Source organism: Anopheles stephensi, chromosome 3 (genome assembly GCF_013141755.1).
Source record: "Anopheles stephensi strain Indian chromosome 3, UCI_ANSTEP_V1.0, whole genome shotgun sequence".
NCBI classification, from domain to species: Eukaryota; Metazoa; Arthropoda; class Insecta; order Diptera; family Culicidae; genus Anopheles; species Anopheles stephensi.
In genome coordinates, this window is record NC_050203.1 from 20,239,303 (window position 1) to 20,265,156 (window position 25,854).

Here is a 25,854-nt window from a genome sequence, read left to right on the forward strand (position 1 = left end):
TTTGATAAAATGCATCCCATGCCAAGTTTTAATGAGCACGTACAGCACGACCAAATCATGATAAAATCAATCAAGCCAGCACCGGTGCTTTCTTTTGCGCTTCGGAGTCCAAAAATAGCCCACTCATCAGAATAAATGCACTTCCGTGTGCGGTACACGTGCGCCCCGCGATAATAATACAATCAATTTGCAATCACTTTCCCTTCGCTTCAAAGATTTCATTCAGCTACACGACGAGCAAGCAAGAAAGTAATGGGAATAGCTATTTTTTTAATATAATCCTTCTCACACATTGTGCGCTCTTATCGCGTGCATCGTGTAAAGTTAAAGCTGCAGAAAAAAAGTCACCCCACGTAGGGAGGTAAGCGTGCAGACAGTTTGTTCTTACCCGTTACTAAACGAACCGGAAGTTGGACACCCGGGGAGAAAACAACCATGATACTTAGCGACGAACGCACCCACTGCAAGTTTAGTGCATTTTCGCGCGTGCAACCGAAACCCGGGTCTGGATTTCCGGCCCGGCAATCAGCCGTCCAACGGGGTTAAAAGGAAAAACAATGCAAACAAACCCTTCCGTTTTTTTGCCATCATGGCGTTCTTATTTTATCACCGTTACCTCAGTAAGGGGGTTTCCCTCCCCCCCCCCCCCCCCCCCTCCCCATTACAATGTCGTTCTGGGCCCAAACAAGGGAGGACATCGTAATGGCGTGTTTGCTGTAATTACAAGCACCTACACCGTACGGGTAAGTGCGCGTGCTGCAAGCGAACTGCATCGATGCGCACCCGAAACGCACTCGTTCGCCCATTCCCCCCATGTATTCCACGTTCCGGGGTTGCGTTTAATGTCCGTGAAAATCGGGTCCGATCGATAGCGTACGACCGCGTTTGTTGTCGTTGTCGACCGGAAGGGTGCACATTGAACTTGGCCCCTGTTTTTATGCAAAGTGGTGTTGTTTCGCGAGACTGGTGGCTTCCAATTTCGCCGTAGACTTGAACCGGTTTTGAGGGTTCGTTTTTGTTTATTTTCCACCTAGAAACCGACGGGCAGCGGCGATACGCACAAAAGGACAAAAACTTGACATTGGCACACGCTACTTACTTGCACACGGAATGGCGCGAACGGGTGCGAATTTCTTAGCCCTTTAAAAAAGCGGGTCGCAAAGGGAACCGGGAAAGCAAAATATAAAGGTACACTCTAAGGTTTCCTTCCCTTCTTTTTTCGAGTGCTAGTCTGTTATCCGGAAGTTATCGTATCGGAAAAACAGGCGACCAGTGAGAGAAGCCTTAAGAAGCGTACACAAACCAAAACTAGCTAGGCACACAGGGAAAATCTCGCAACTCGCCTATATTTGTGTGCCTTCTGTGTTCGTAGACTTTGTAGACACAAAGAAAAACGAACAAAATAATGGCGTCTGATTGTGGTGCTGCTGCTGCTACTGGTGGTGCATCCTTTATTCCCGATGCACCCAGACTAGACCAGACTCTTTTGGGTCGTGATTGGAAAAAAATGGAAAACTTGTAAGTGCATTTTATCGTTCTTACTTTGTCTTTTGCTCCTCATTTAGCTGGAGAGAGAGAGAGAGAGAGAGAGAGATTATCCAACCCAAGGCGTGCATAATGCAAGCGCGGAAGAAGCGTTAAATGCTAAGCTACCCAGAGAACCCCGTAACGCTTCTCGGCAACGGGCCCTTGCTTGCTGTCTTGCTGTTCGTAGTTTGGTTCGGATAGATAAACATTACTTAATTGCAGCACAGAACAATGGGACCTAAATTGGTGCCCCTTGGAAGCGCATGGAAGAGACTTTTGCAATGTGCAACGACAAAGCAGATTTAAGATTGACGCTAGTGCTCCGTTTTGGGCTAGCGAGCATGAAGACAAGTTAAGCCATTTTTGCTGCAGATTGTTATCAGTTTGAAGTGAAAAAGAATAAAAATTTCGAACCTTTTACTATAACAGTTAAAATGCCACTAGCGATAGAACGCCGGATAGAAGCTTCTCATGCATGCACGAGGGTAGAAGTTAGGGTTGAGGGCGAGCTTCGTTTAGGGTTGAGTTAGTTCAGCAACCTTTCGCGTGTGCGGAAATCGTCGTCACCATTACTAACCGGGTAGGAAACAGTTTTGTTTCGCTCGCCCTGTCCGCCCGAAGCACAGCCAAGTTAACTCGTATAAATCCCCCACAACAACTACCGGATACAGGGCTAGGGGGGTTTCTGCTAAAGTTCCTTCTACACCAACCATTCGCCAATTGCGTGCTGATGTGCAATTTTCCTATCCAACCGAAGCGGACAGTCCTGTGGCGTTTGGTGCAATATATACTGCTATAGTTCTCAACCGTTTCTTGAATGGAGAAGCGCGTAAAAGGTTTTACATGATGAGAAGAGGGTTTCGTTTTTGTTTCGTTGAAGGAAGTTTTATACAAACAAATTAGACAATATCGTTTAGTTTTGATTGCCGGGAGCTCGCCGGGTGGGGTAGATTGTTTTTTATGTGTTGTTTTTGTTATTTGTTTTGCATCTTTATTGCTTGATGCATGCAATCGCATTTTGAACATATAATCGTCGTGATTAGAATGTTTGATACTATTTAGGGGTTTTTTGATTGCCATCTTTAATTTTTTACAATTTTGTAGAGAAAACTGATTAAAAAAACAAAATCGGTTACCAAAGGAGAATGCAAAAGGAAAAAAAGAGAACAGACATGTCTTTTATGTCAAACTGAATAAGTGTCATCAATGTCAAATGTTTGTTTGACGTCTATCAAAGCATGCTCTAGGCGCCTACACTAGGCTGTATATATACACCTTGTTCGTATGATTGAGCTGATGATAGTTACTTCATTGTTTTGGCGATTATTTAACAGATCTTTGCCACCAGTATTACAAATTAAATTAAATTTAAAAATTATTACAAAATATTATCAAGGTTTCGTCCGCGGGCATACTGTGCTAGGTGCGTAAGAGAAGCGTTTGATTGGTGAGCCCTATCTTCTCATCTACAATACTCTAACCAATATACTATTCTTAATCAGTGGGATAACTTTGAAAGGCAGGACCGGGGCTCAAATCTCATCTGGGTCGTTCCCTCACAGTGTGGACTGGCTATCCAACTATGTAGCATAACTAAGTCTAGTAGGCCAGAAATGACAGGTGACCTAAAGAGGCCGTTAGGCAAAGCAAGCAGAAGAAGTCTACAAAAAATAATGCTTTTAAACGTCAAAAATAGATTGATGTTTTTTTTAAACGTATCGATGCAGCATAGTGTCTATACACCTTGGCTGGCGGCTGATACTAATGACAGATACTAAGCGTCTAGATAAAAAAAATCATCAAAATCTTAATGAAAAATGTACTGAAACGGAAAAGAAATCGTTAAATATAAAATAAAAGTCGTTAATGAAACAAAATTAAATATACAATCAAAAAGCTTAATCTGATTCAATTTCATCTTAACAAAAGCGAATCAATTAGCAGTTACCATTTCCCTGTGCAACGAGCAACTCGTTAATTTCTCATAATGCACATACGATTAATGTTTGAATGAAATTTGCATTAACAACAAAAATCACATCCCATTCCTATGTACATCAATTCAACAACAACAAAAAAAAACATTTATTTACCCTTTGTTCTCTCTCCATTTTTGTATTTTTTTAACAGATCAGCTCCCTCACACGCTTGATGAGTCGGTTGAAGGCAAGACTTTCAACAGACCACCATCATCCAACGAACCAACGCTAGCCGCAAAGCCGTGGAGACCATTTTTAACGTCCCCAGAACATACTCCGGGCAAGTGTGAATCCGGGTGGTTTTCAAGCCCGAACTCTTCTAGCAGTACAAACGACATAGAAACACGACCAGGTAAGCCGGCCGGTTTTGCTTTTATGTAATTTAAACGGAAAAACAATTATTACGGGCGCTGGTTGCTTCACGAGAGCACTGCAGCGGACTCAGCGTAAACCAACCGGCAAACTCGGGCCCGTGCTATGCCCATGTTTTCGGGGTTCAAACTCATTTTTACTACACACTCGTTTCCCATACGATCACGTGCGTTTGGTTCGGTGTTAAACGCCCGAAATTCCTGTGTTGAGGAAGGCTTTTCTCGGGAAAAGATTATGAAACACAACCGTGTCATTATGAAAAACACGTTGTAGTTCTGTTCAATTGTACAAACTCCGCGCGTCCGTTCCCGGTCTCTCGCTCCTCCGTACTCTGTCTCTCATCCGCTTCGCTTGCGTTTATCGCCGGGTTCTTTGATGAAGATCCCCGTTGGGCCATGATTATAGGCTTTCCACCATAGGTTTCGGCTCCCCCCACCGATTCTGGATGTCTTTCTCCTCAATTATGTACACGACAATTTAAACGCAATACCACAAGGCAGAACGGGTAGACCGTGAGCCCAAACATGAGAAGCATGCCGCCCGCGAGAACTTGTACACGTGTACCACACGACCGTTACATTTTTTGGTGGAGTAAAAGCTGGTCGGGTGGACCACGAGAATAATTACGCGGTGCTCCAAATATACTTTTTCCTGTTAGCGTGGCCATAATTACCTTTGTTTCTTTCCAAAACAATGGCTCGTAACAGTCCTCAAGGAAGGTAGAGCGAACCACGAATTCTAGAAAATCTAGCAGGACTTTTTTTCGGGAATCCTTTGGCACATTCGATGCGTGTCCTTGATGGGTCGAAATCCGGTAAAACGAGCACCGGGGGTGAAAGTGTGAAACAAAATTAATATTTTATCTCGTATGTTAATTGTATCCAATCTGCAAGCGAAAATCTAGCGAGGGTGAGCGGTTAGATAGAATGAAGGCGGGAACCCCTTTTTGGTTTGCTTTATCCAGATGTGTTTGTTAAAGAAAAGGCCCGCAAGAGCGAGAGCACGACCGAAACAATCGTCGAGCAAATACGTATGTGTGCATCGCTCATAAATCTCGAGTTAAATCGTACGTTCGTGGGGGCAGAAAAACCCTCGTAGGACGATCAAAACGCATAATTATAATGATTTACTTCGACCGCACGTTTGTTCCGTCCGGTTGGGGTCGGAGCAGCCAGAAAACTACGTACGAACTCTTCCCGACGATGACGATGTAAACCGAGCCGGGAAAACCTTTTTTCCTCCACACGAAATGGGGAACGTGTAGAGCCAGGCCGCCGATTTAATCGGCATTGCCTCGCTTCCGCAACGTAGAATTTTCTCCGCTTGTTTTTAATTTTTATTTTGTGCTTGAGTATGTAGAGTGAAGTAGCAGAGAGAGAGAGGGAGAGAGTGAGATAGAGGGACAGTTCCGTTTTTAAGTGCCATTTGTGTTGGTTTGTGGCATTTAAACACATTTTGTATGTGTCTTCGACAAAAAAGTCGCTCGTGTTGGGTTCTTCGAATTTGTGGATTAATTTAAACGAAAACACATGTTTCTTCTTGTATGATGTATTGAGTATGTGGTTGATAGGTCATGTTGGTAGAATCATAACACGGTAATGGATTATGTTTATTGGGCAATGAAGGCTAATAGAGCGAAGAGTTAAATATTTAAAATATTATGAACACGAACGATTGATTTTAGTTGTACTAGATTGCAGAAGAAACTGTCATACTCTGATAAACGGTTAATGGGTTTTTAATTTATAGAGGAGACGCCCAAATGTATACTATTTTCATTTTTATGTGACAGGACAGCTAATACAAGCTTCTAGGCATCTATATGATCTCTATATGAAGCGATTTTTTTTTTATTATTTACCTCGATGATCAACTAAATTTCCGTTTGCTGTTTGGATTATCTAAATTCAGTCAGAAAATATCGAAACAACTCCCCTAATCTTCAAGAATTACTTAAAATAGGCAAAAACATGGCAATGGCATACATTTAGGCGTTGTGCAATCCGTTCGAAGGAATGACTATCCAGCTACGGATTAATTAATGGCCATATAAATCAGAAATAGCTGCCCAAGGCTATACGAGGTTTAAGAACCATTGAGCATTAGAAAAAGGGATATAAAACGGCTTATTAAATGTCTTATTAAGGAATAGTACAGCTGCTCATTGCGATGCAAAAACCTTAAAAATGTTTTTTTTACTATAGCTCTCGTTTCTTTCATAAAAAGTCATCAGCCCTTCATCACCGTATTGTCACGTGAGCATCTTTTTGCCTCGTTGTTTACTCACCCAACCCCCCCTCCCAAACGGCGAATCCTCCTTTGCCAACCTTAACCGCGCAAGAAAGCATCCCGTCCACATTTGATGAACCGTCTCCACGCGGCATTAATGCTTGCCGGAGGGCCTGCGGTCTGGCCATTGAGCTCCATTCAGCTTCCCCCGTCATCCATTGTCATCCACCGTGGTGGGCTGACGGAGGGCGCGACGCATTCTCTCTTTTGTTGTCGATCACACTCGAGACGGATGCAAATCCCTTTTTGCTGCCAACATAAGAAGACATCCTCATGCTCGTGGACAGGAAATGAATGAATGATCCCGTTTCCATTGCGCAGTGTATATTTGCAACAAAAGAATGAGTACCGGACCGGAGGAGGGAGAAGTGATGTGATGGGGGAAAAGGGGAGTATCTGAAGATGATGGGATGCCGTTGATGCTAATAAAATTCAATTTACGAATCTTGCTGCTGCTTGAACTTGTGCCATTGACCGTTGCCGCATTGGGTCGGGTTTGACTGGGCTCGTCTCCAGCTCCAAGCGTCATTAGCCTTTCACACCCGGGCTTCTTCACCGTCCGAGAGCCGATAAAGCCGTGTGGATCTTAAGCAATGACAATTGCTTTGGGGACGCCTTGGCAGTCCCAACCGTCAAGAGCCTCCGGTCCGGCAAGCTGCATGCTCTGACGATGGGGACGAATCCAATTACCAACGTGTACACCAGCATCCACGTAAACACGCACATGACAGCATTAATCCCTGCGCGGACAGGCTTCGGCTTCAACCCGATGGCAAAACTGACCGACAGGCAATAAATTACAATATTTTTTCTCATTCCCTTCCTTCACTCGCTGCACTTGATTGCACTTGCTGTGGTCCAGCAGCAGAAATTAAAGCCTCCCCGATGAAGCTGCCTTGGGTTCCACTGCTGCACTTCTTCGCTGGATGGAATCGGATGTAACCGAACGGACGGTGTTCCAGCTCGAGCAACATTATTCTGGCGCTTCCTTTGACCGTGAGCTGCATCGCGGACGATATTTACCCAGTTGATTTATTTTACGACGCCTCCGGGTTTTTGATCTTCTCGGGTGGATCAGGGATGGAATCAAGCTACAGCCCAAGTGCTGGAGGAAGAACAGTAAAAAAACACACACACACTGGAGGAGAGACTCGATGCGGGTCAGAAACTATACTGCTGGAGATAAATTTGACGCTTCAGGTTCAAAACTCGGCTACCGGCGACGATCGTGGTGGCGTCACGGGAGCTACAAGTACGGCATGAATCATTGTCGTACAATTCCGTTGAAAATCTTGCGGTGCGTTACGATGCTGCAGCTTGATAGGTTGATTGCACTCAGCGCTCAGGCATTGGGGAAAGTAAACATATGGATTTAGTCTGCCAGGGGGCACGACGGTCCGGGCAATCCGAGCTTGCAATGCGTGCCGGGACCGGCTGGCGAGTGTGGAAAGACACAAGCCAGACACTGGCACGGTTTGAAGGTGAGGGTTATTAAGAATTTTTGAGCAGAGAGTCTGGAAACGATCTTCCCTGCAATGTCACTGCTAACCGTGGGCGGCTTGGTTAACTGGTAAGACGATACTCCTTGCCGTCGATAACGTTTGTTTGTGCTTTGTGTTCAACGATGTTTTGATTTGGGGCTCCGATCCGATTACTACACCTTTGCCTGTGGGCCCATTGGTGAAGAGATGCTTCGCCCATTTATGCTTACGATCAGAAGATCGCGTAGATCAGAAGATACTCAATGCTAGACCAGTGATTGCTGTAAAATCATTGCTTTCCTGCTATAAAACAACCATAAGGCCACCGTTATTTCGTTTGAATTATTAATTACATTTTAAATGATCGACAAAATAAGAACCACTTAACAAGGGCCCTAATCGTGAGTACAACATCCCCTTTTTTAACCCTCTAACTCTTAGCAACAAAAAACGGGCTACCACTTAATTGCTTCAAATTAACAGCTGAAGCTCGAACGTGAACAAAATAAATTAACTGTCAGGCGGATTTCACTCAACGGCAGTTGGGCGGTCTCGTCGTCGTGGCCAGGCGGCGTGGAAAGTCGTCAGCTGTGGTGTCGCTACCGACGGTACAAAAATAACGTTTTTTTTTGTTGGTTCCTTTGGTTCCAAGTTGGGGTGATGTTCCTGCGTTTGTCGTTTGTTCTTTGGGTTGATAAATCGGGTTCACACTTTCGCCCACACGGTGCAGTGTACCGGCTTAGCGCTGACATTCAGATCTAGCCCTCCGATAAGCTAGCCCAACTCCACTCGCCGATGAGTGATAAAGTGACAAAGCTTTCGCTGTCAGCACACGTCACTGTGCGCTGCACAACAAAACGAGTCCTCTAATGAGATCTAATTTGTTGACAAGTGTACGAAAGAACGCACCAAAACTTTCACGCCGACAGTGTCCCTAAAATACGCCACCAGTGTGTGCACACTCAGCTGCATCGAAGTATCGAAATGGCGGGAAAAACCTTACAAACGCAACTCTCCCCTCCGCATGGTCCCGCAACGACTATTACCTTTACGGCTACCAGCTCGGTACGCTTCTCCTTTTGCGAAGTGATCATATTTCACCGTCTCCACATACTTCACTTTATGAAGTTTCACTTAAAAACAGCCGACTTATTAGCCGCTCGCCCCCACTACAAGGCGCACGCAAACCGATCGGAAGTGGGATTGCATTACCAAACAAAATACGGGTCTCCGGCCGCCCCCCTTTCGTTCTACTCCATCGGCTCGTTTGTGGTAAGTCAGCTATTTCCCCCGTCGGTTGTAATCGCTTATCGCGAGGGTTTGGCGTGCTGAAACTTGATACCTGCACTACCTACTGCTTTGAGTATGGATCAATTACAGGCGCTGGATGGTTAAGGATGCCCTAGCAGGTTCCTGCCGCTGGGACGTGCCAGAACGCCGCCCAGAAAATTGGTGCACAGGTGAGCACCAGGATGGGACGCTTCTTACGTTACGCTGCACCTGACATAATTCCCTCCGTTAGTGAACCGAACGGTACGGGGGTAGCTATTGAACGTTGAATCATCAGCTTATGTCTCGGGTGGGTTTAATGTAGTTGAAGTGTTCTTTAGACGATCGTTAGGGCTCAATGTTCTTCTCGATGTTCTCTACAACTCTTCAGTTCAAGCTCTGGTTGAGATTGGCCATTTAATGGAGTAGAAGGAAGAGTCATTCTCAAATTCTTGGGATTTATTGGGAATAGCCGGGAATTGGGATTTACTTTGGAAGACATCTTGAACTTGGAAGCACTAAATGTGATGTCTAAAACCTTACAGCTTTCAGTATTGCATAGGTTGTACACGATATAGCTTCTCTTCATTAGTCAACAAATCTTATTCTTCCTCCAACAAAATCTATCTTAACGATCGCCGTCTCAACCACCAACGGCCCACCAACTTCAAATCACACCACAACAGTGCCGTTAAAGTCTCATTTAGATAATGCCACTCGTTCGGGTGGCACTAGTTTACAGAGCCATTTAATCCATCAGAGGAAGGAAGAAGTCATTGTCAAATTCTTGGCATACTTACCGCGAAGGGTACACTGTTACCACTCCAACACCCACCACAGCTCAGCTTCGATGGTCTGCCAAGTCGCTCCATTTGCTGGGCAAAGGAAGTACATCACGGCCAACTATGCTCCGTTAAGTGCATTCCAAGAAGGGTTTTTGTTCCCGAATGACACGCATCCGCCGACTATGCGTGTGTTGCGCGTGGATAGAGTTGTCTTGTTGGGGTGCATTATTTACGAGTGTTGCTAGCCCCACTTGTGAAGTGAATTGTTCTCGACTCGTGTGTTAAGTATCGGTTCGCACCTCGCCGGAGACACGTCGGCCACTATTTACAGTGGTGAACTAATGAAAATAAACAGCTCACCAAGCTGTACCGAGTTCCTCTCTCTCTCTCTCTCGCTCTCTCTCTCTCTCTCTCTCTCAATATAACGTAGCGTGATAGCTAATGATTGGGTGGTGATCTAGTTGATCGCTCGGCGCGATCTGGAAGTGACAAGCTATCCGGTGTACCGGGTAGCATATGGATGGATGTGTCAACACGCAAACGTCATTCAACGGCTCGGTACAACTCGGCCGGTAATTGTTGGGAAAGTGCATAGGAACACCCGCAACTTCCGCTAGCTGCCGTACGGCGGGCGGGTAATTAAGGGCGAATGCCACTACCAACACGCATCCCCCGGCTGTCACTTTGTTGACGAGGGATACGGAGCACACGAATGGCACGCGTGCCATCCTCCCGGCTTGCAAGATAACATCTAGCCTGCGAAGGTCCCCGGGACACATAAATTATGTGGCCGAGCGAGCTTCTGCCCACCAGCTAACGAACTGCACGAGGTTGGTTCCCCTTGTTGTGGATTTTTTCTTTTCTCCCGGGCTCTATCCAGATATCGCTTGCTGGGGGAGAGGAAAAACTGTGGATTTATGATTCCTCGCTCGTTTAGATGGTGGAAAGTGATTGTGCAGCAAACGGTCGCTTTGACGGTTGCGCGATTTGATCGATGACAACATTAATCCGCATCGAGATAGGTAGCGCAGTCCCCACCGAGTGTGGCCTCACGTTGCTCATTAGAATAAGCTTAACTTCCTGGATTGGTTATTTTTAGCGTATTTTTTCCATCAGCTTTTTTTTTACCGGCTGGTGCCAGATATGGTGATGTGGTTAGCCACCGATCGATTGTTTGATTGCTTCACCTGTGCCTCGTGTTTCGGAAGGGGCAAACAATCGGGCGTCGGCGAATCAAACCAACCCCGGCCGAGTGTTCCCAACTCAATTAACTTTCATTTCCGTCTGCAGCGTCGGTTTTTGTTTTAAAGCCGTACGAATCGATACCATTCGAGAACGGATCGGTCGGAAGTCGGAAGAGTGCACCGTCTGTGTGTGTGTGTGTGTGTGCAAGGTAGCAGTTCCGGTTTCCGGTGACTAAAAAAAAGTCCCTCCCTCCCAAAAAAGCGATACAATCGGCTGCGTTTTGTTTCGGACCGGGGTCGTGGTAACGTGTAACTTTTATGACACATTAAAGGGTGTTTAAAAAATGACGGTTGTACTGCAGTGTGGTGGGTCGCAACGGCTTTTACTCCAGCGTTTAATTGCTGGATCGATTCCGGGACAATTTTAACACCGAATTTAATGCCTGACTGGTTTTTTATTTGGTTCGATTAAACTAAAAAATACAATGGAGTAAAAAAAACCCCGTCTTGAAGGTACGAACGCAAACCACAATCAGGAGATGAAGAAGACGTCTGCAAGGACCGCTGGAACCCATTCGCTCAGGAGATGAAGAAGACGTCCCGAATGCGCTCGTCTACCGACCAAAAGCCAGCGCTTTGCGTTGGTGTCATGTAGACCGATAAATTTCCAATGTTTGTTTATGTAGTTCACACCCAAACAAGAGTGACTAACAATCTTCTTCTTTTTACCGCATATATTGCCTTCCCGTACTTGGTTTGAGCCACGCCACTGTCAGAGGAAAGAGCACCCAAAAAGAACACAGCCTCAACACTCGATCTTGCGGATACGATCGTGTTCTTCGTTGCTCTCGTTTGCGTCCACTTCCCGTTTCTTTTTTTCGTTCTTGAGGTTTCGTCCATGTTAGGAACGTTCTTGGAGGTTTACTTTCGAAGGGTTTGGTTCGGTCGTTTAGTACCGAAAAACCCTTCAAGAAGAGACCTAGAGAGAGAGAGGGACAAAAAAAGGATCATAAATTGTGGAAACATCCCTCCTACACACGAAAGCATGCGTGGCCCAACCACGCAATCGCTTACATCCTTTTTGGGTTGTGATTCGTTGTGACTGCATTCCTGGCTGTCGGCTTCCCATTCCCCTTCGATCGTACAGTTGATCATCGATCGATCCGTGGGCACGGTACGATTGTGGAGACCCAACACAGCTTCCTTAAATCATAAATTGTAGCCCAGAGAAAACTAAATGTGTGGGTAGCTTAACGCACAATCTTCATCATCTTTACTGGGAGAAGTTAAAGAATATTTCGATCGGAACTTTCTCCCGCACGCTGTGGACAATCAAATATTCTCCCAAATTAAGCATCAGAATTATAGTCGGACTCTAAACGACCACCCCTATGTCCACTACGCGGGAAGTTTTTTTTTCGGGGGGAGAAGTTCCTCAAGACCTCGAGCAACTTGATCTTCGGGAATAAGTGTAGCCGTATCCGGATGTTGCTCATTTTAATGTATCTTGATGTGCACCCTACCCTCGCTTATATGACAACCAAGAACCAACCTTTGTGTCCTCTCCTCTGTGTGGAAGGATTAATTAATTGATTTCTTATGCTGATGGCCGTACGTCGATCGGTCCCTCCAGAGATAGATATCACCGTCATTCCAGCACCTTTTAAAAGGCCTAGAACCTGGTGTTTGCTTGTAGATTGAAATCTTTCCCACCAATTTCTCGCCGTGCTGCAGTGCCTACTGGCCAGTTTCCCTGATGTAGACCCACAAGGAAACAATTTAGGTATCATAAAAGCAGATGAGAACCTCCCGAAAGGGTATCTTGCATACACGGAGGCCCTTTGCTTTTCTAGTCTGGTTTCAATCTTCAAGAACACAGACCACATTAACCCTTTTCCATGAGGTTAAACCATGTGGTGAAGTTCCGGCCGGGCTGGACTTTGCAATGGGAAACGTGCTGGGTACTTTAGTATGTGTTGTTTACTTTGGTCAACGCCATTATCGTCGTCGTCGAATAACCACGCCTGACGGGGTGGTTCGGTTTCGGCCTTTCTTTTATGGAACTCAACTCAACTTTATTACTTCTGGCAGAACGGCGGGGAGGTGAGTTTTCGGAAAGAAAACAAAGGGTTAGAAAAGTCGGCACTTTCGGAGTTCGGTCTCGAAGAAGTACCGAGCGTTATGACAATAAGCCCGAACCGAGCACTAAACCACAAAATTTGACGGCTATGACTGTTGTGGGACATTCGGGGTTATGCTTTCGGGGGAATTGTTTTCCCTGTGAGTTGCTTGCTGCCGGGGATGGGATATTATCTCACCAGATTGTGGACAGGAATTGAAGGGAAGATGGGGGACATTTGCATGAGTCACTCGATGGTGGACTATTATATTTTTTTGCATCTGAAGTCTGAGTCATAAGGCTAGCTTTATGAGCAATACAAATCTTGGCATTGCTTAGAAATGTCCCTTAATGTCTCATAGGAAGCCACCTCAGTATAATGAGCGTGTCATTATCATTATAAACATCCAATATCCCGTACGAATATCATGTCAACACTACATCTCTTCTTGCATTTAAATTGAATCGAAATAGAGTCCCTGTCTGAGTCGGTCCGGAACTACAAATTCTCATTCGACGGTGCGCCACGAATAGCCCCGTGAGAATTATGCACTTCGCCTTCGAACCGCTCGTGATTGTGTTCTAATTGAACAATCGCCTGCCTCGACCAGGTTTCGCTGCTCCATCGGCACCCCGAGTAATTGAACATCACCGCCATTGTTGCAGCATCCAATGGCCGGCATGACCCAGCATTCCCATCCCCATTCAACAAGATCACACTTTGGGGCGTGACACACACACACTGGACACTGCGTTTTCACTACTGCTGATGGAGGTTTGGACAGTTTAATTAAAACATAATAGCATTTCGGTGAGTTCGGGCGGGGAGCCATGCTGTGGCACTGGCCTGTGAAAATGTCAGAAATTCCACCTCGAAGTTCGTCCGGTCAAAGGAGGGAAGGCCAAGAATTCTATGTCCAGGAGAAATGATTTTTTTTTTCGGATGCTACTGATGGACATGGTCGATACAATGGTTCCTGGGCTATCGTAAATAAATCTGAACGTGATATGAGCCATCAGTAAGGGAATTAGTTGGATCAACCGTATGAAGATACCGGCATATGAAGAATGCTCGCGGCTCGAATATTTATTTATGAGGGCGTGAAGCAGCGGGCCTTGATTTGTTTCAATTAAAGCGCCCTTTTGTCATGGCTGATCACGAGTGCAAGTGTGAGATTTTTTTTCTCCTTTCGATCAATTAACACACAGATCGAGCCCCGTGATTTGTGAGTAACAAATTGGGATGTGAGCCTTTCTCCTCTGTTCAGATGTTGTGAGGTACAAATTACTCAATCGCTTCCTCTTTAGACTTTAGAAAGTCTCTCGAGCGTTCGAAGTTGAGGTGGAAAATTTCTTAATTTTCCATCGCATTTCGGGAGGCCTAACTCTGTCTGTGGTGGCTGCTAAACGCACGATAAAGCTTGAGCCAGTAATTGAGTTGCCATATTAACCGAATGACCGGAATTGGATGCGCAAAAGCTGGCGGTGCTCCATTCGCCGCAGCAGCGAAACCTAATCGCGCTCGGAAAGCAACAGCAATAAAAAAAAATATGCCCGTGAGCAGCATATTTTATAATCTCCGCGCACCATAAGTGGTCTGTAAAAGCCCGGCCAAAACCGATCGAACGAAACGAAGGAAAATCGCTGCGCACGATTGAGAGATCAGATGGATCGTGGCGCACTAGTTTCATCCGCCGTTGTTTTGCTTTTCTGGCGAATGATCTGGCCGATCAGGTGTTACGACGGTGCCCGCGTGATGGTACACTCGGTAAAGAATCCGGACATCAGCGCACGGTATCTCGCCGTCAGCGGGGGAAAACCGGCTTCCCGAATCGGGGCCACATGCTGCGAGTAATGGCGAAGTTGAACAATTATGATCTTCCATTACCTACTTTCGATACAGGCACCTCTTCCTATGGGTTCCACTTTGCGAACGAAGCCTTGGACCACCCCACCACCACTGCATCAGCCGGTCAAGAACCGTCGATCGGTGTTGGGATGGTTTGCTGGCCACATCTGGAGCAAGCTCTCGCGAGGGCATCGAGAATTTAAATTGCGATTGCTGGGAAGGTTTAGCGGGAGCTTCCCTGCGACCAGAATAGCCCGAAGCGGGAACTCGTTCGTTTTGCTGCTTCCTGATGCTGGAGGGAGAGGCTTTAAAATCGATCGAGGTCAGCTGTTTCTGCTCTACACTGAAACGGACCGTAAAAGGCTATAAAATGTGGGGAAGGAAAGTCGGCTGGACACACACACACACACGCGCACCACCTGTTGTTGGGGAGGCCAGTTTAATCGCGTAAAAAGGTTATGACTGCCTCAATCTCTGCTGGCGTATGGAGCGGAGTTCTAGTTTTATAGCCGGGCAGTTTAAAAGCCTTAAGGATCTTAACCTTGTTTTTTTTGCAGATCGGAGGCGAAACATTTGAATGACCGATCCATGAAATCTGAGCAATTTATAACCTTTATTGAGCGTTAAAGTCATAAAGCTCTCTCGCTCCCTCAGGCTCTGACAGTGGCTGGATAGGTGTCCTAATCTTTGACCGAGATTGCAAGCTCAGCAATTGAGGACACGCTGGACATTAATAAGATTTTACCGCCAGCCCTACTTGTGAAGGGGGCGCTCTTGGCTTTGTTGAGCCGCCCATTGTCAGAGTGTCAATATACTAATGAGATTACTTCTTCTTCTTCCATTGCAGGTGCTGCTAACGCTTTACACTACCAGCAAACAAAGGAGCGAAACGCCCGGGGTAGACTAAGCGCGCCAAACAAAATGGGTGAAACCGACGAGAAGGAAACTGTACCGTCCGCGGCAACAACAAACGATACGCAAAAACCGGAAACACCTCAACCGAACATGGACGGAGCGGAGGTAGAGCCGAAGGAGACGGAGAAACTGCTCGGCAACACGGGCACCACCGATGAGGAGGAGCGTCCGGCCGTCCCGACACCAACCACCGACGATAAGCCACAAACGAAGGTGAGCAGCGAAAATGTCGCAAACGGGGAGGAAATCATCAACATACCGGAGGAGGCGGTGAACGGGGAGGAGGGCAAGAAGGATGCGGCCGAGGAACCGGGCAAACCGGACAAACCGAACAAGGTGCAGGCGGAGGAGCGCGAGGTAAAGCCGAAGAAGGTGCCGGCCGGTGCGTTCAAGCTGCCCGGCTTCTTCAACAAGAACAAGGACAAACCGAAGGAAGCGGACGGGGCGGATAATGAGCTGCTGGAGAAGAATGGTGGGGCAGAGAATGGTGGTGGTGGTGAGGGTAAGGAGGGTACCAAGCCGGAGGATGGTAAGACGGGTGCGGAGGACAAACCGAAGCGAACGGCGGGCGGGTTCTTTGCCAATCTGAAGCTAAGGAATCCGTTCGCCAAGAAGCCGGCGACGGAGGCTGCTGGCGGGGAGGGCGCTGACAAGGGTGCCGAAGAGGAGGAGAAGGATGAGGTGACGGCCGAGGCCACGGATAAACCGAGCGTCGGGGAGGAGGCGGGCGTTGACGGTACCGAGGAGAAGAAGCCGGTGGAAGAGGAGCCGGAAGTGCAGGCACCGAGGAAAGGATTGCTGGAGGCGCTACGTGTTCCGCTGGCTTCCATTATCCCGAAACGGTTCAAACCGGTGGCGAGCGGTGATCCGGACGATGACATTGAGCTTGGAAAGACACCGAAAAACAGGGCCGGACTAGCGTCGATGGAAACGTTGGACGATTCGCTGAAGGATGCGGACACGAAGGATACGGTCGATAAGCCTGGTGCGAATGGGACGGATGGGGAGGCGTTGGTGAAGCCGAACGATAAGGAGGCAAAGGATAAGGCGGCCGAAGCGGAAGAGGATGCCCAGGAGCGTAGTTTGCTGCAGCGGGTGCAATCCTACCGTTGTTCAGTTGGTAAGTACTTTAACACCTCAAGAGTCCTCCCGGGGAACTCGTCTATAATGTGCTCTTTTTTGCGTTCCCTTCTTCAGATGACATCGCCATCATTGCTGGTGTGGTGATCTTCCTGATCCTAGTCGCGCTGATCATCGCCTTCACGTTCGTGGGCAAAAGCGAACCGATCACGGCTCCGGTCCGCGATGGAAAGTACATCGAGACGGTAACGAACTGTGGACGCGTCGAGGGCATCCTCGAGGATGGTTCGTTCGCTTTCCGTGGCATCCCGTACGCTGTCCCTCCGGTCGGTCCGAATCGCTGGAAGGCGGCACAACCGATCGAGAACATTGAACATTGCTGGAACGGAACGCTTAAGGCACACAACTCGACGCCCGTCTGCTGGCAGATCTATGCCGACGGGAAGGTTGATGGTGCGGAGGACTGTCTCACGCTGGACGTTATTACCCCGCACGTACGCTACGACAATCCTCTGCCCGTGGTTGTCCTCGTCGGTGCCGAATCCTTCACCGGGGACTCACCCGGCAAGCTGCGTCCCTCTACCCGTTACGCTCGCGCACGTGACGTTATCTTCGTGCGACCAAACTTCCGGCTGAATGTGTTCGGTTTCCTCGCACTGGAGCAGCTTACCAAGAGCACTCACCCACCGACCTCCGGCAACTACGGCCTTACCGACCTAATCGTCGCCCTCAAGTGGATCCAGCTAAACATCCCTCACTTCGGCGGTGATCCAAAGTCAGTGACGCTGTTTGGACACCGGGCCGGCGGTACGATCGTAACTGCGCTCGCATCCTCCAACAAGACAACGAAACTGTTCGCCCGCACCTGGATCTCATCCAGTGCGTCCATCTTCCCGGGCAAACCGCTTGCCGATTCGGAGAAGGAAAACGCACTGTACATGAGCAAGGTCCGCTGCGAGGACACCAACTGTCTGATGGAGAAGGAAGACGAAGACATTCTGGACGCGGTACCGGATGTGTGGCGCCGTACCTTCCCGGACCTACCGGCAGCGGACGAAAACGCAACCGCACGGCACGAATGGCTGGTGCTGGACGGTAACATCATGCAGCAGCATCCGGCCGACGTGTGGAGTGCGGACGTCTCCAACAGCGTACGGTACGTGATCGGGTCGACGACGCACGAAGCGCACAACACCAAGCTTCACCTGAAGTACACCGATTGGACACCGGAGCTGGTAACGCGTCACGTCAACGAAAGTGTCGTCGGCAAGCTTGGACTTACCGAAGAAGCGCTGCGCCGATATAACGCCACCTACCAGGGACTCGTTGCGATGGTATCGGACATTCGTACCATCTGTCCGCTGTTGACGATCACGCAGAAACTGCAAAGCTCTCAGTTCTACGTCGTATCACAAACGGGCGGCGAGCTGGCGATCGCCGATGTCGATTCCGATGTGCAAGCCATCCTGGGCCGTTACGAACCGAAAACGCCCGAACAGCGACGGTACGTTTCGGCGATCCAGCAGCTGTTCTACCATTACGTGTCGCACGGCGAAATTAAGCACGAGCTGCGGAAAAAGCTGCTCGACATTGGGCAGGATGCGCTGCCGACGTACAACACCGACAACTGCCTGTTCTGGATCAAGAACGACGTGGTGCCGCGTTACGCACGGTTAGATTAAGGTGTCCGTGTGTGCCAGAAACGATGGAGCGACGGGAGCTAACCAAAAACTTTCAACGACAGCCACGTGGACGCGAAAAGTTCCGGAGATCCTCACCAATTTTTGGGGGGGGGGGGAATAGGTTGGGATTTAGGTGAGATGATATTCGCCGTAGTCCATCAAGAGGGAACAAGGACGATACGGACGTTCTTCTTAGCAGCTAAGTGTCATCTTTACGACCATGACCAGTTATATACACTTATATACAGTTATACACGATACTCCTCTAAAATGCATAATGGAGCAGCAGCAGCAGCCAGGTACGACACCGTAACTTGCCAAAATCCCGGAATCCGATAGCTCAAACAAAAAACAAAAAAAAAACACGATCGCGTACGGGAAGTTTTTTTGGAACCATGTTTTAACTAGCGCTTTTTAGCAGTGACCACAAACGGTAGGGGATGGTCCACGTTTTTTACTGAGCGCAAGTTTTTGCGATTAGCCACCGGAGGCGCTGTGTGAGAGTCTTTTGATAAGAAAAAAATACACACACACACACACACACACTTTTCCCATTGGATAGTGCTGTTGTTCTAGTGGGATCATGATTAGAACATAATACTAATAGCTGCTAGCAGTGTTCAACGTAAGGACAGTACAGTATTCTAACGGTGGCCCAACCTGCCGTCTTCAGCATCATCTTCATCTCCCTTTCATGCGCATCAGATTTCAACCGATTCCGTTCCGCTCGATCTAGGGTTTGACACGCCTGCCACGGGTTCACTCCAGCTCCAGCTTTTTGAATATACTATAATTTATTTTGTTCCGCGTAAAATCGCTATCGCTTCTGCTAGTTCTAGGAGCTAGAGCTGAAAACCCTTCTTTGCTCGCTTCTAATCGGCTTTTTGATAATAATTAAACGAACCTTTTACACAGAAACAAAGGCTGTTACTGTACTGCTACCGTATTTGACAGCGAGGTAACTCTGTCCCCAGAAACCCCAGTAGGCGGGGATTTTTCAATTTTTTTAAAGCATAAATCATACAACTGACATAACTTTGTACACACTTGAAGAGAGAGAGAGAGAGAGAGAAGGGCATAGTAGCAAAATGAATGAAAGTGCAGGATGGACGATGAAGGAAAAAATAAGACCTTAAAACAAATATAAAGACGAGAGAGAGAGAGCGAGAGTTAGTGAAGACGCTAGTGAAAGCCTCTAATCTGATATCTATATGTAAGCATAAAGCAAACTGTACACTACCTAAAACAAAGCCGAAAGAGAAGCATAAGGTGGAATGATCGGAGCAGGATCAGCATATGATATGATAGCTCCGGAACCGGATGTGATTAGCTGTCTAGGGAAAGGATAAAAAGATGCGGAGGAGGAAGCGAAACACATCCAAACGATAATACATACATCCTGCAGACGAGATCCACACATACATACACACATCATCCTACGTGTATTTGTTGTAATTTATATTCTATTTGGTAGTTTTTAATTACGATATAATGCTATTTTATGTCCCAGCCGCATAATACAGCGGACCCGCAAGTATTGTGTAAAACCCACAGTTTCCCCAGTCCCATATATGGCTTGTGCGTGTATTTTTATGCCTCCAAACAAACAAACAAAAATCCTTTTAGCGTTTAGTTTTATTTTCCCTCTTTTTTTTATTTTGTTTTCTGTACCATTTCGTCCATTCGTCTATTTACTGAGCGATAATTTAAAAGAAAAAGTAAAGATGTCTGATCGTGTCTCCCTGCTCGGCGATCAGATGTGTCTTGTGTAAGTGTTGCACTAAGAATCCTAGAAGTATAACTATATTAGCGAGGGCTCTATATACACGAGGAAGGAGGGAGAGGGAGAGAGAGAGAGAGTTCACAGCAAAAACACAATACTCAACCAACAATCCCCGGCTGCATTTACTTGAGTGATCCTCGTACGATCACTCAAGCTGTGCCGTTCTTCTGCTATTTTTTTAACCATCGTACTACATAATCTCGCTCTTTCCTTCCTTGTGTGTTCCGTTTTGTGGAAAATACAAATACAACCTTTTTTCCGTTCACTTTCCTCCATACAGTAAATCCCATCAGCGCGATACTAAGTGCGCGGATAGTAGTACAAGAGCGTACAAGAAAACAAGAGAAGCAAATGCAGAGCGTGCAGTAGAATAATGAAGCAACGTGAAACAGAAGAAAGCTAGCCGAGGGTAGAGGAAAACGAGGCCTGCAAATGTGTAAAGTCTTAGGGAGCATGCAAACTAAAGCAAATGAAATGAAAGTAAAAATATACACCCTTGTTTGGAAATGGTTTGTGCAGTTATTGTGCCTGTAAGTGGATCCGAAAATATGCATTTATTGTAGTTGTAGAAATTGTTCTGTAATGTTTTTCAGACTATCCACTTGCTTAAAACAATATGGCGACTCGAAATACACAAAAATCGAAGCAATCGTTGACTTTTGTTTATTTAGTGTGGACGATTGTTAAAAACATGTGAACGCTGGTTTTATGAGATTTGAACTAATGGGTAGCTTCACAGTAGGTCATATTGCATAACCGAACCGATAGGTCTCAGTCCAAGTGTGGCATGAAGCATTGGTCTAAAAATTAGTATTCATGTCCGCTCATTCGGCCAGTCCGCTTCTTTCTGTACGCTGAACAGCCATGGTTTGACAGCCCTGGATGTCAGTGCTCCGTTCAACGCCTGCTACGCGCCATCTTTCTTTCAAACGGGGTTTAAAACAGCGGGGGTCGTTTGTTGTTCTTCGTTTTCCTTATCCTTAAACTAACACATGGTTCCATTTTATTGAGAGGTAAAATCGTAAATCAATCGCGCCTAGCTTCAAACAATCAAAATGTTGTCCCCCAAAATACAAAATGGCAGTTGCCGGCGCCGGATGACACCGTTTCGGAATTTCTGTCCACCCGTTTTCGTTCCCTATTCAAATGTACATACATACACACACACGCACGCACGCTCGCGCACTGCCTCAGTCTCACTCACTATTCAGACGGTAAATGCGGCACCGACATTCGCTTAGTGCGGCCAGATACGTCCGTCCCGGGGTGGCCGTCAGTATCGGGCAGATATCGAGGATACCTTCGCTCATCGGTAACTGCTGCAACCATCGGCGGCCACTGTTGGTGCACCAGGTGGAAAGCATTTTCGCGTCCTCCAGGTACGACGCCACCAGCGTGTCCGCATCGTTCAGGTACACCTGGGCACTCCGGTACATGACCGTTTGGACGCGCGATCCTTCGAACGTGTGCTGCGTCTTGAGTGCGAACACACCGTCCAGCTTCTCGAGCGAGGCCAGCACCATCGTGGTTGGTTTGTCGACCGTTGGCCGTACGCTGATCAGGATGAGTCCGCTGGCCGGGTTGTAGCTCATGGCGGTAAACGCACCGGTGATGTTAAGCAAATGGCTTTCCACCTGCTGGGTGGGCGTGTACTCGTAGAACCAGACGGATTTCAGTTTGCACACGAGAAACCCACCGCACGGGATCGTTGACGTGGGTTCTACGGGGCAGATTTTCACAACCGCCGTAAAGTCCTGCTGCACGTGCCCGACACGGAACTCTTCCAGCAGCTGATCCGGCTGCCGAATGTCGTACACGTACACCGAACCACGCTGCGACCCGAGGTAGAGAAACTTCGACCGTTCCTTGTCGAACGCACAGGACCACAGCGGACCTTCCTGGTTCGGCGTGATCGTGCACTGTACGGTACGGTTCTGGATGGAAAACACCTTCACGCTCTTCTCCATCGTTGCACACGCGAACAGATCGCCCGATGCGTCGATCGCTATGTCACGCACGGAACGGGACGATACCAGCATGGAAGCGGCACCGGCACTAGCCGTAAATTCGGGCACCTGCACCATCCGGATGGAATAGCCGGGAAACAGTGGCTGGGTGGATTTCTGCGATATGAGCAACATCTGATGTTTGTCCGAGTAGGCCAACGCTCGGCAGCCCGGTTCGCGCGTAATCTCCATGTTCTTCTCCAAAAACAGTTTGTAACTAACGCGCCGTTCGGCCTGCGAATCGAGCCGCTTATCACCGTACGGATCGGCACGACTGTTGGCATCGATCTTTAGCTTCAGAATTTGAACCATCTGGCGCTGCTGTGCCAGTTCCGCGTTTACCATCGAAAGTTTTATGTTGAGGTCGATCACTTTCAGCTTTTCGCGGCTCAGCTCCTGCAGCAACTCTTCCTCGCGCGTATTGTCCACCGCCTTGACGCAGCGCGCGTAGATGAAGCGTATGTCACGCATCGTGGCGCGAGCTTTGCACGTGGCGCAGCTGCGACTAGCGGCCGGTTTGTCCTGCATCCAGCGCTTGATACACGACATACCGAAGAGGTGGCCACACTTTAGCGACACCACCCGATGTTCGCCCGTTAGCGTCCATTCGTCCAGGCAGATCGAACACAGGAGTCCTTCCTCGTCTTCCTCCTTCTTGTGGGCTGGCGTGCTGGCGATCTGTACCGGTGAGGTTGCATTTCTTTTCCGTTTTTCTAAAAAGGAAGAGAGGATAATTAAATGCACTCTGTGAGGGGTCGTCTAAAGAACTAACTTCGCCGTGGTGTAAACATATCGCCGGAACGGTTTGGTGAACTGTCCGATAGAACAACGGGTTGATCCGCATCCGCACCGGATGGTCGTTGCACGATCACTTCCACTTCTTCCACGTCCTGCCCTTCGTTTATACGGTCACCACCGAGCGTAGCTTGGCTCGAACCTCCGCTCGGAGCAGATCCCAACGGGATCGGTTCCGTGTCCTCATCATCATTGCCATCCTCTGTTCGGACTTCGATGGTCGCCTGCACTTCCGGCACGTTGTTCGATGGCTGTCGATCCACCTCCGCACCCGGGTTCGATCCGAGTGGGATGGATTCCGTATCCTCCTCCTCCTCCTCCTCGTCGCCATTCCCACCGTCCTCCGTGCGGATCTCAACCGTGGCCTGCACTTCCGGTAGGTTGTTTACGTTGTTAAGCAATATGACCGGCGATAGCATGCCCTGCTGTATGCGCCCCAACTCCACCTCCATATGTACCACCGGGTTATCGAGCACATTTACCGATCGTTGGCTGGAAGCATCGTCAAAATTGAACTCTGCCGATTGCTCTGCGAATTCCGTCGGGGATAGCGAACGGCCCGAATCTTCGTTGAGCGTTTCGTCCGATTCTTCCGTCAGCTCATCGTTTGATTCCTCCATGCTGGGCGGGAAAAGTAAGTGAAAACAGTGTGCTAGTGCTTCATTTGTGGTCCGAAATTTGATCGAGATGGACGCACTGCTACGCGGAAGAGGCGCACACAAACGGTCTAATGAAAAAAGCGTAAACAAAGAACAGTGACAGCTGCTTTTTGCGAGCCAAAATAACGGACTCGTTGACGTTTGTGCGCGTGCTGGTTGTCTGCGGGAGGGGTGTGCTTATGTTTTGCTTTTAGCTAGCAGTATTTTAGCTAGAGTCGTGATATTTCAATGAAATACGTACGGTTTTAGGAAGTAGAACATAATCCCTAGCACAAAGAGCTTAGTTTACTTACAATGTTCCAACGTATTTCGTCAACAAAGCTAGTCATCCACGCTATCGTGTGTGAGTATCAGGCAAAATGATGTGGAAAGAATTTAAATTAATTCCGTTGAAGAATATTTTATTTTACCATACAAAACGACCAATTGTTTTTATTTTACCTAAAACAGAAAGAAAAGGTTTCAAAAGCAGTAGGTTTTTTTGTTTTGCATTAATTTACATACTTTCTGCATCTTCCCAACTGCTGAAACAAAACACACAGTGCAAGCTTGACAACTCGTTTAGACAGTTCGGTACAATGCGAAAATGTTTGGTAAAAAATGAGCTGTTTACGTTTAGATGTTTTGTTTACGCTTAGACGTCACACCATACTTGACGAAAGCTAGTTTCGTCAAGTTTTTGATAAACGAAATATTTCAAGTATACAGTGAGTAAGGATGAGTGTCGCTCGCGTGGGGGGCACTCAGAAAGTTTATAAATAGGGCAGAAAACACAATTATATCCCTCTTCGAATTTGGAATCTGAACACGACGCTTGGTAAATATTGCAACACACATCGATCCGAAACTCCGCGAATTCTTCATGGTGCCGTGACCAGGATACATAGCTCGAATTTCTGGTGCTTTCGCGAGTTTGATCGACCCATCGTTCACCGTTTTCTGTGTCGTACCACATTTCGTTTGGATTTTCGTGCACCGTACAGCTGTTTTTTGCCGCATCACGCATTACACTGCAGGTCACTCACTCACACGCACATACACACACACGATTGCACAATGCCCGTACCACCCGTTGTTTTGGCGTCCCGTCGGACAATTTTGTTGGCGTCCCTTACTCGGTACGAGAAATTTTTGGATAGTTTCGTTCACGCACGGGATCAAGTACAAGTGGAGGTTCGCCTAAGAAAATTCGAAACATTATGCAAGGACCTAGAGAGTGTTCAACAAGAATTAGAGGATTCCGCTTCCACGCTGGAAGAAACAACGCAGAATGCTGCATTTCGAGAGAATTTCGAGAATAGATTGATTCGTGTCCAATCTCAACTGCAGGCAAAGCTAGCTCCTACCGCGCACCCGAGCACTGGATCGAACACACTCAAGGGCATCAAGCTTCCCACCATCGCGCATCATACGTCACAGGGTCACGAACTGAGTCACTCGCGGCGAATAACCTTTCCGCGTCAAACTTGTTTTGGTACCACGTCACATGAAACGCCAAATTGCATTTTATGCAATTCCTCGCATTCATTGCTAAAATGCCCACGATTTGAAGGAATGGAGCCTAAGGATCGCTATCGTTTCGCGATGACCGCGCGTTTATGCACAAATTGCTTACGCGAGAATCATGCGGCTCGTGATTGTCCGGCGCACTACAAATGCCGGTATTGTAATTTGGCACATCACACAAAACTGCACTTCACACCGAATAGCCCTAGTTACACAGCTCCGCCACATCACACACACAACACCGCTAACGATCACACAGCCACCGATAACACACAACCCCCATTTGCAGCAGCACTACAGCAAGCACCCGAGCAGGTATTGCTCCAAACTGCTTTCGTGAATATTATTGATAATTTCGGAATTGCTCATCCTGCGCGCGCGCTATTGGACAGCGCATCGCTGCCGAATCTAACTAGCGATCGACTCGCTAAACGGCTAAGTTTGAAGACGAGTAACGTACACGTTACCACGCTAAATTGGATTTTGTCACCACCCAACACCTGGAAACCCGTTGTGGCTAATCGTGTTGCTGAGATCCAGAACTATTCACGTCCTCGTCAGTGGAAACACATTC

The 25,854-nt window shown here is 47.6% G+C and overlaps 2 protein-coding genes across 5 annotated transcripts in view; one reads left to right on the plus strand and one right to left on the minus strand.

Annotated features, from left to right (window-relative positions):
* LOC118512781 (neurotactin-like) overlaps positions 1–20,821 on the plus strand; it is a 35,812-nt gene extending 14,991 nt beyond the window's left edge. For 3 of the 4 annotated variants that reach the window (XM_036057692.1, XM_036057693.1, XM_036057694.1), the window contains exons 3-5: positions 3,658–3,858; positions 15,702–16,889; positions 16,967–20,821. In XM_036057692.1, coding sequence (XP_035913585.1) covers positions 15,776–16,889; positions 16,967–18,531 — 2,679 coding nt within the window. In that variant the 5' untranslated portion in view covers positions 3,658–3,858; positions 15,702–15,775 and the 3' untranslated portion in view covers positions 18,532–20,821. The remainder of the gene's footprint in view (positions 1–3,657; positions 3,859–15,701; positions 16,890–16,966) is intronic. The other variant, XM_036057695.1, reaches the window with a different exon arrangement.
* Positions 20,822–21,268: 447 nt separating this feature from the next.
* On the minus strand, positions 21,269–24,210 carry LOC118512783 (E3 ubiquitin-protein ligase RFWD3-like). The gene is made up of 3 exons (XM_036057696.1): positions 24,068–24,210; positions 23,093–23,983; positions 21,269–23,033 (listed from the first exon to the last, which is right to left on the minus strand). The coding sequence occupies exons 2-3, from the start codon at positions 23,733–23,735 to the stop codon at positions 21,511–21,513; spliced, it is 2,166 nt and encodes a 721-aa protein (XP_035913589.1). The 5' UTR covers positions 23,736–23,983; positions 24,068–24,210; the 3' UTR covers positions 21,269–21,510.
* Positions 24,211–25,854: the final 1,644 nt, after the last annotated feature.

What these genes read in the sequence shown, in the direction of transcription:
- LOC118512783 (XM_036057696.1), bottom strand. Translation starts at nt 23,735, where the DNA reads ATGGAGGAATCAAACGATGAGCTGACGGAAGAATCGGACGAAACGCTC. An exon ending in TATGTTTACACCACGGCGAA is followed by an intron (nt 23,034 to 23,092) that starts GTTAGTTCTTTA and finishes CTTCCTTTTTAG; the next exon opens with AAAAACGGAAAAGAAATGCA.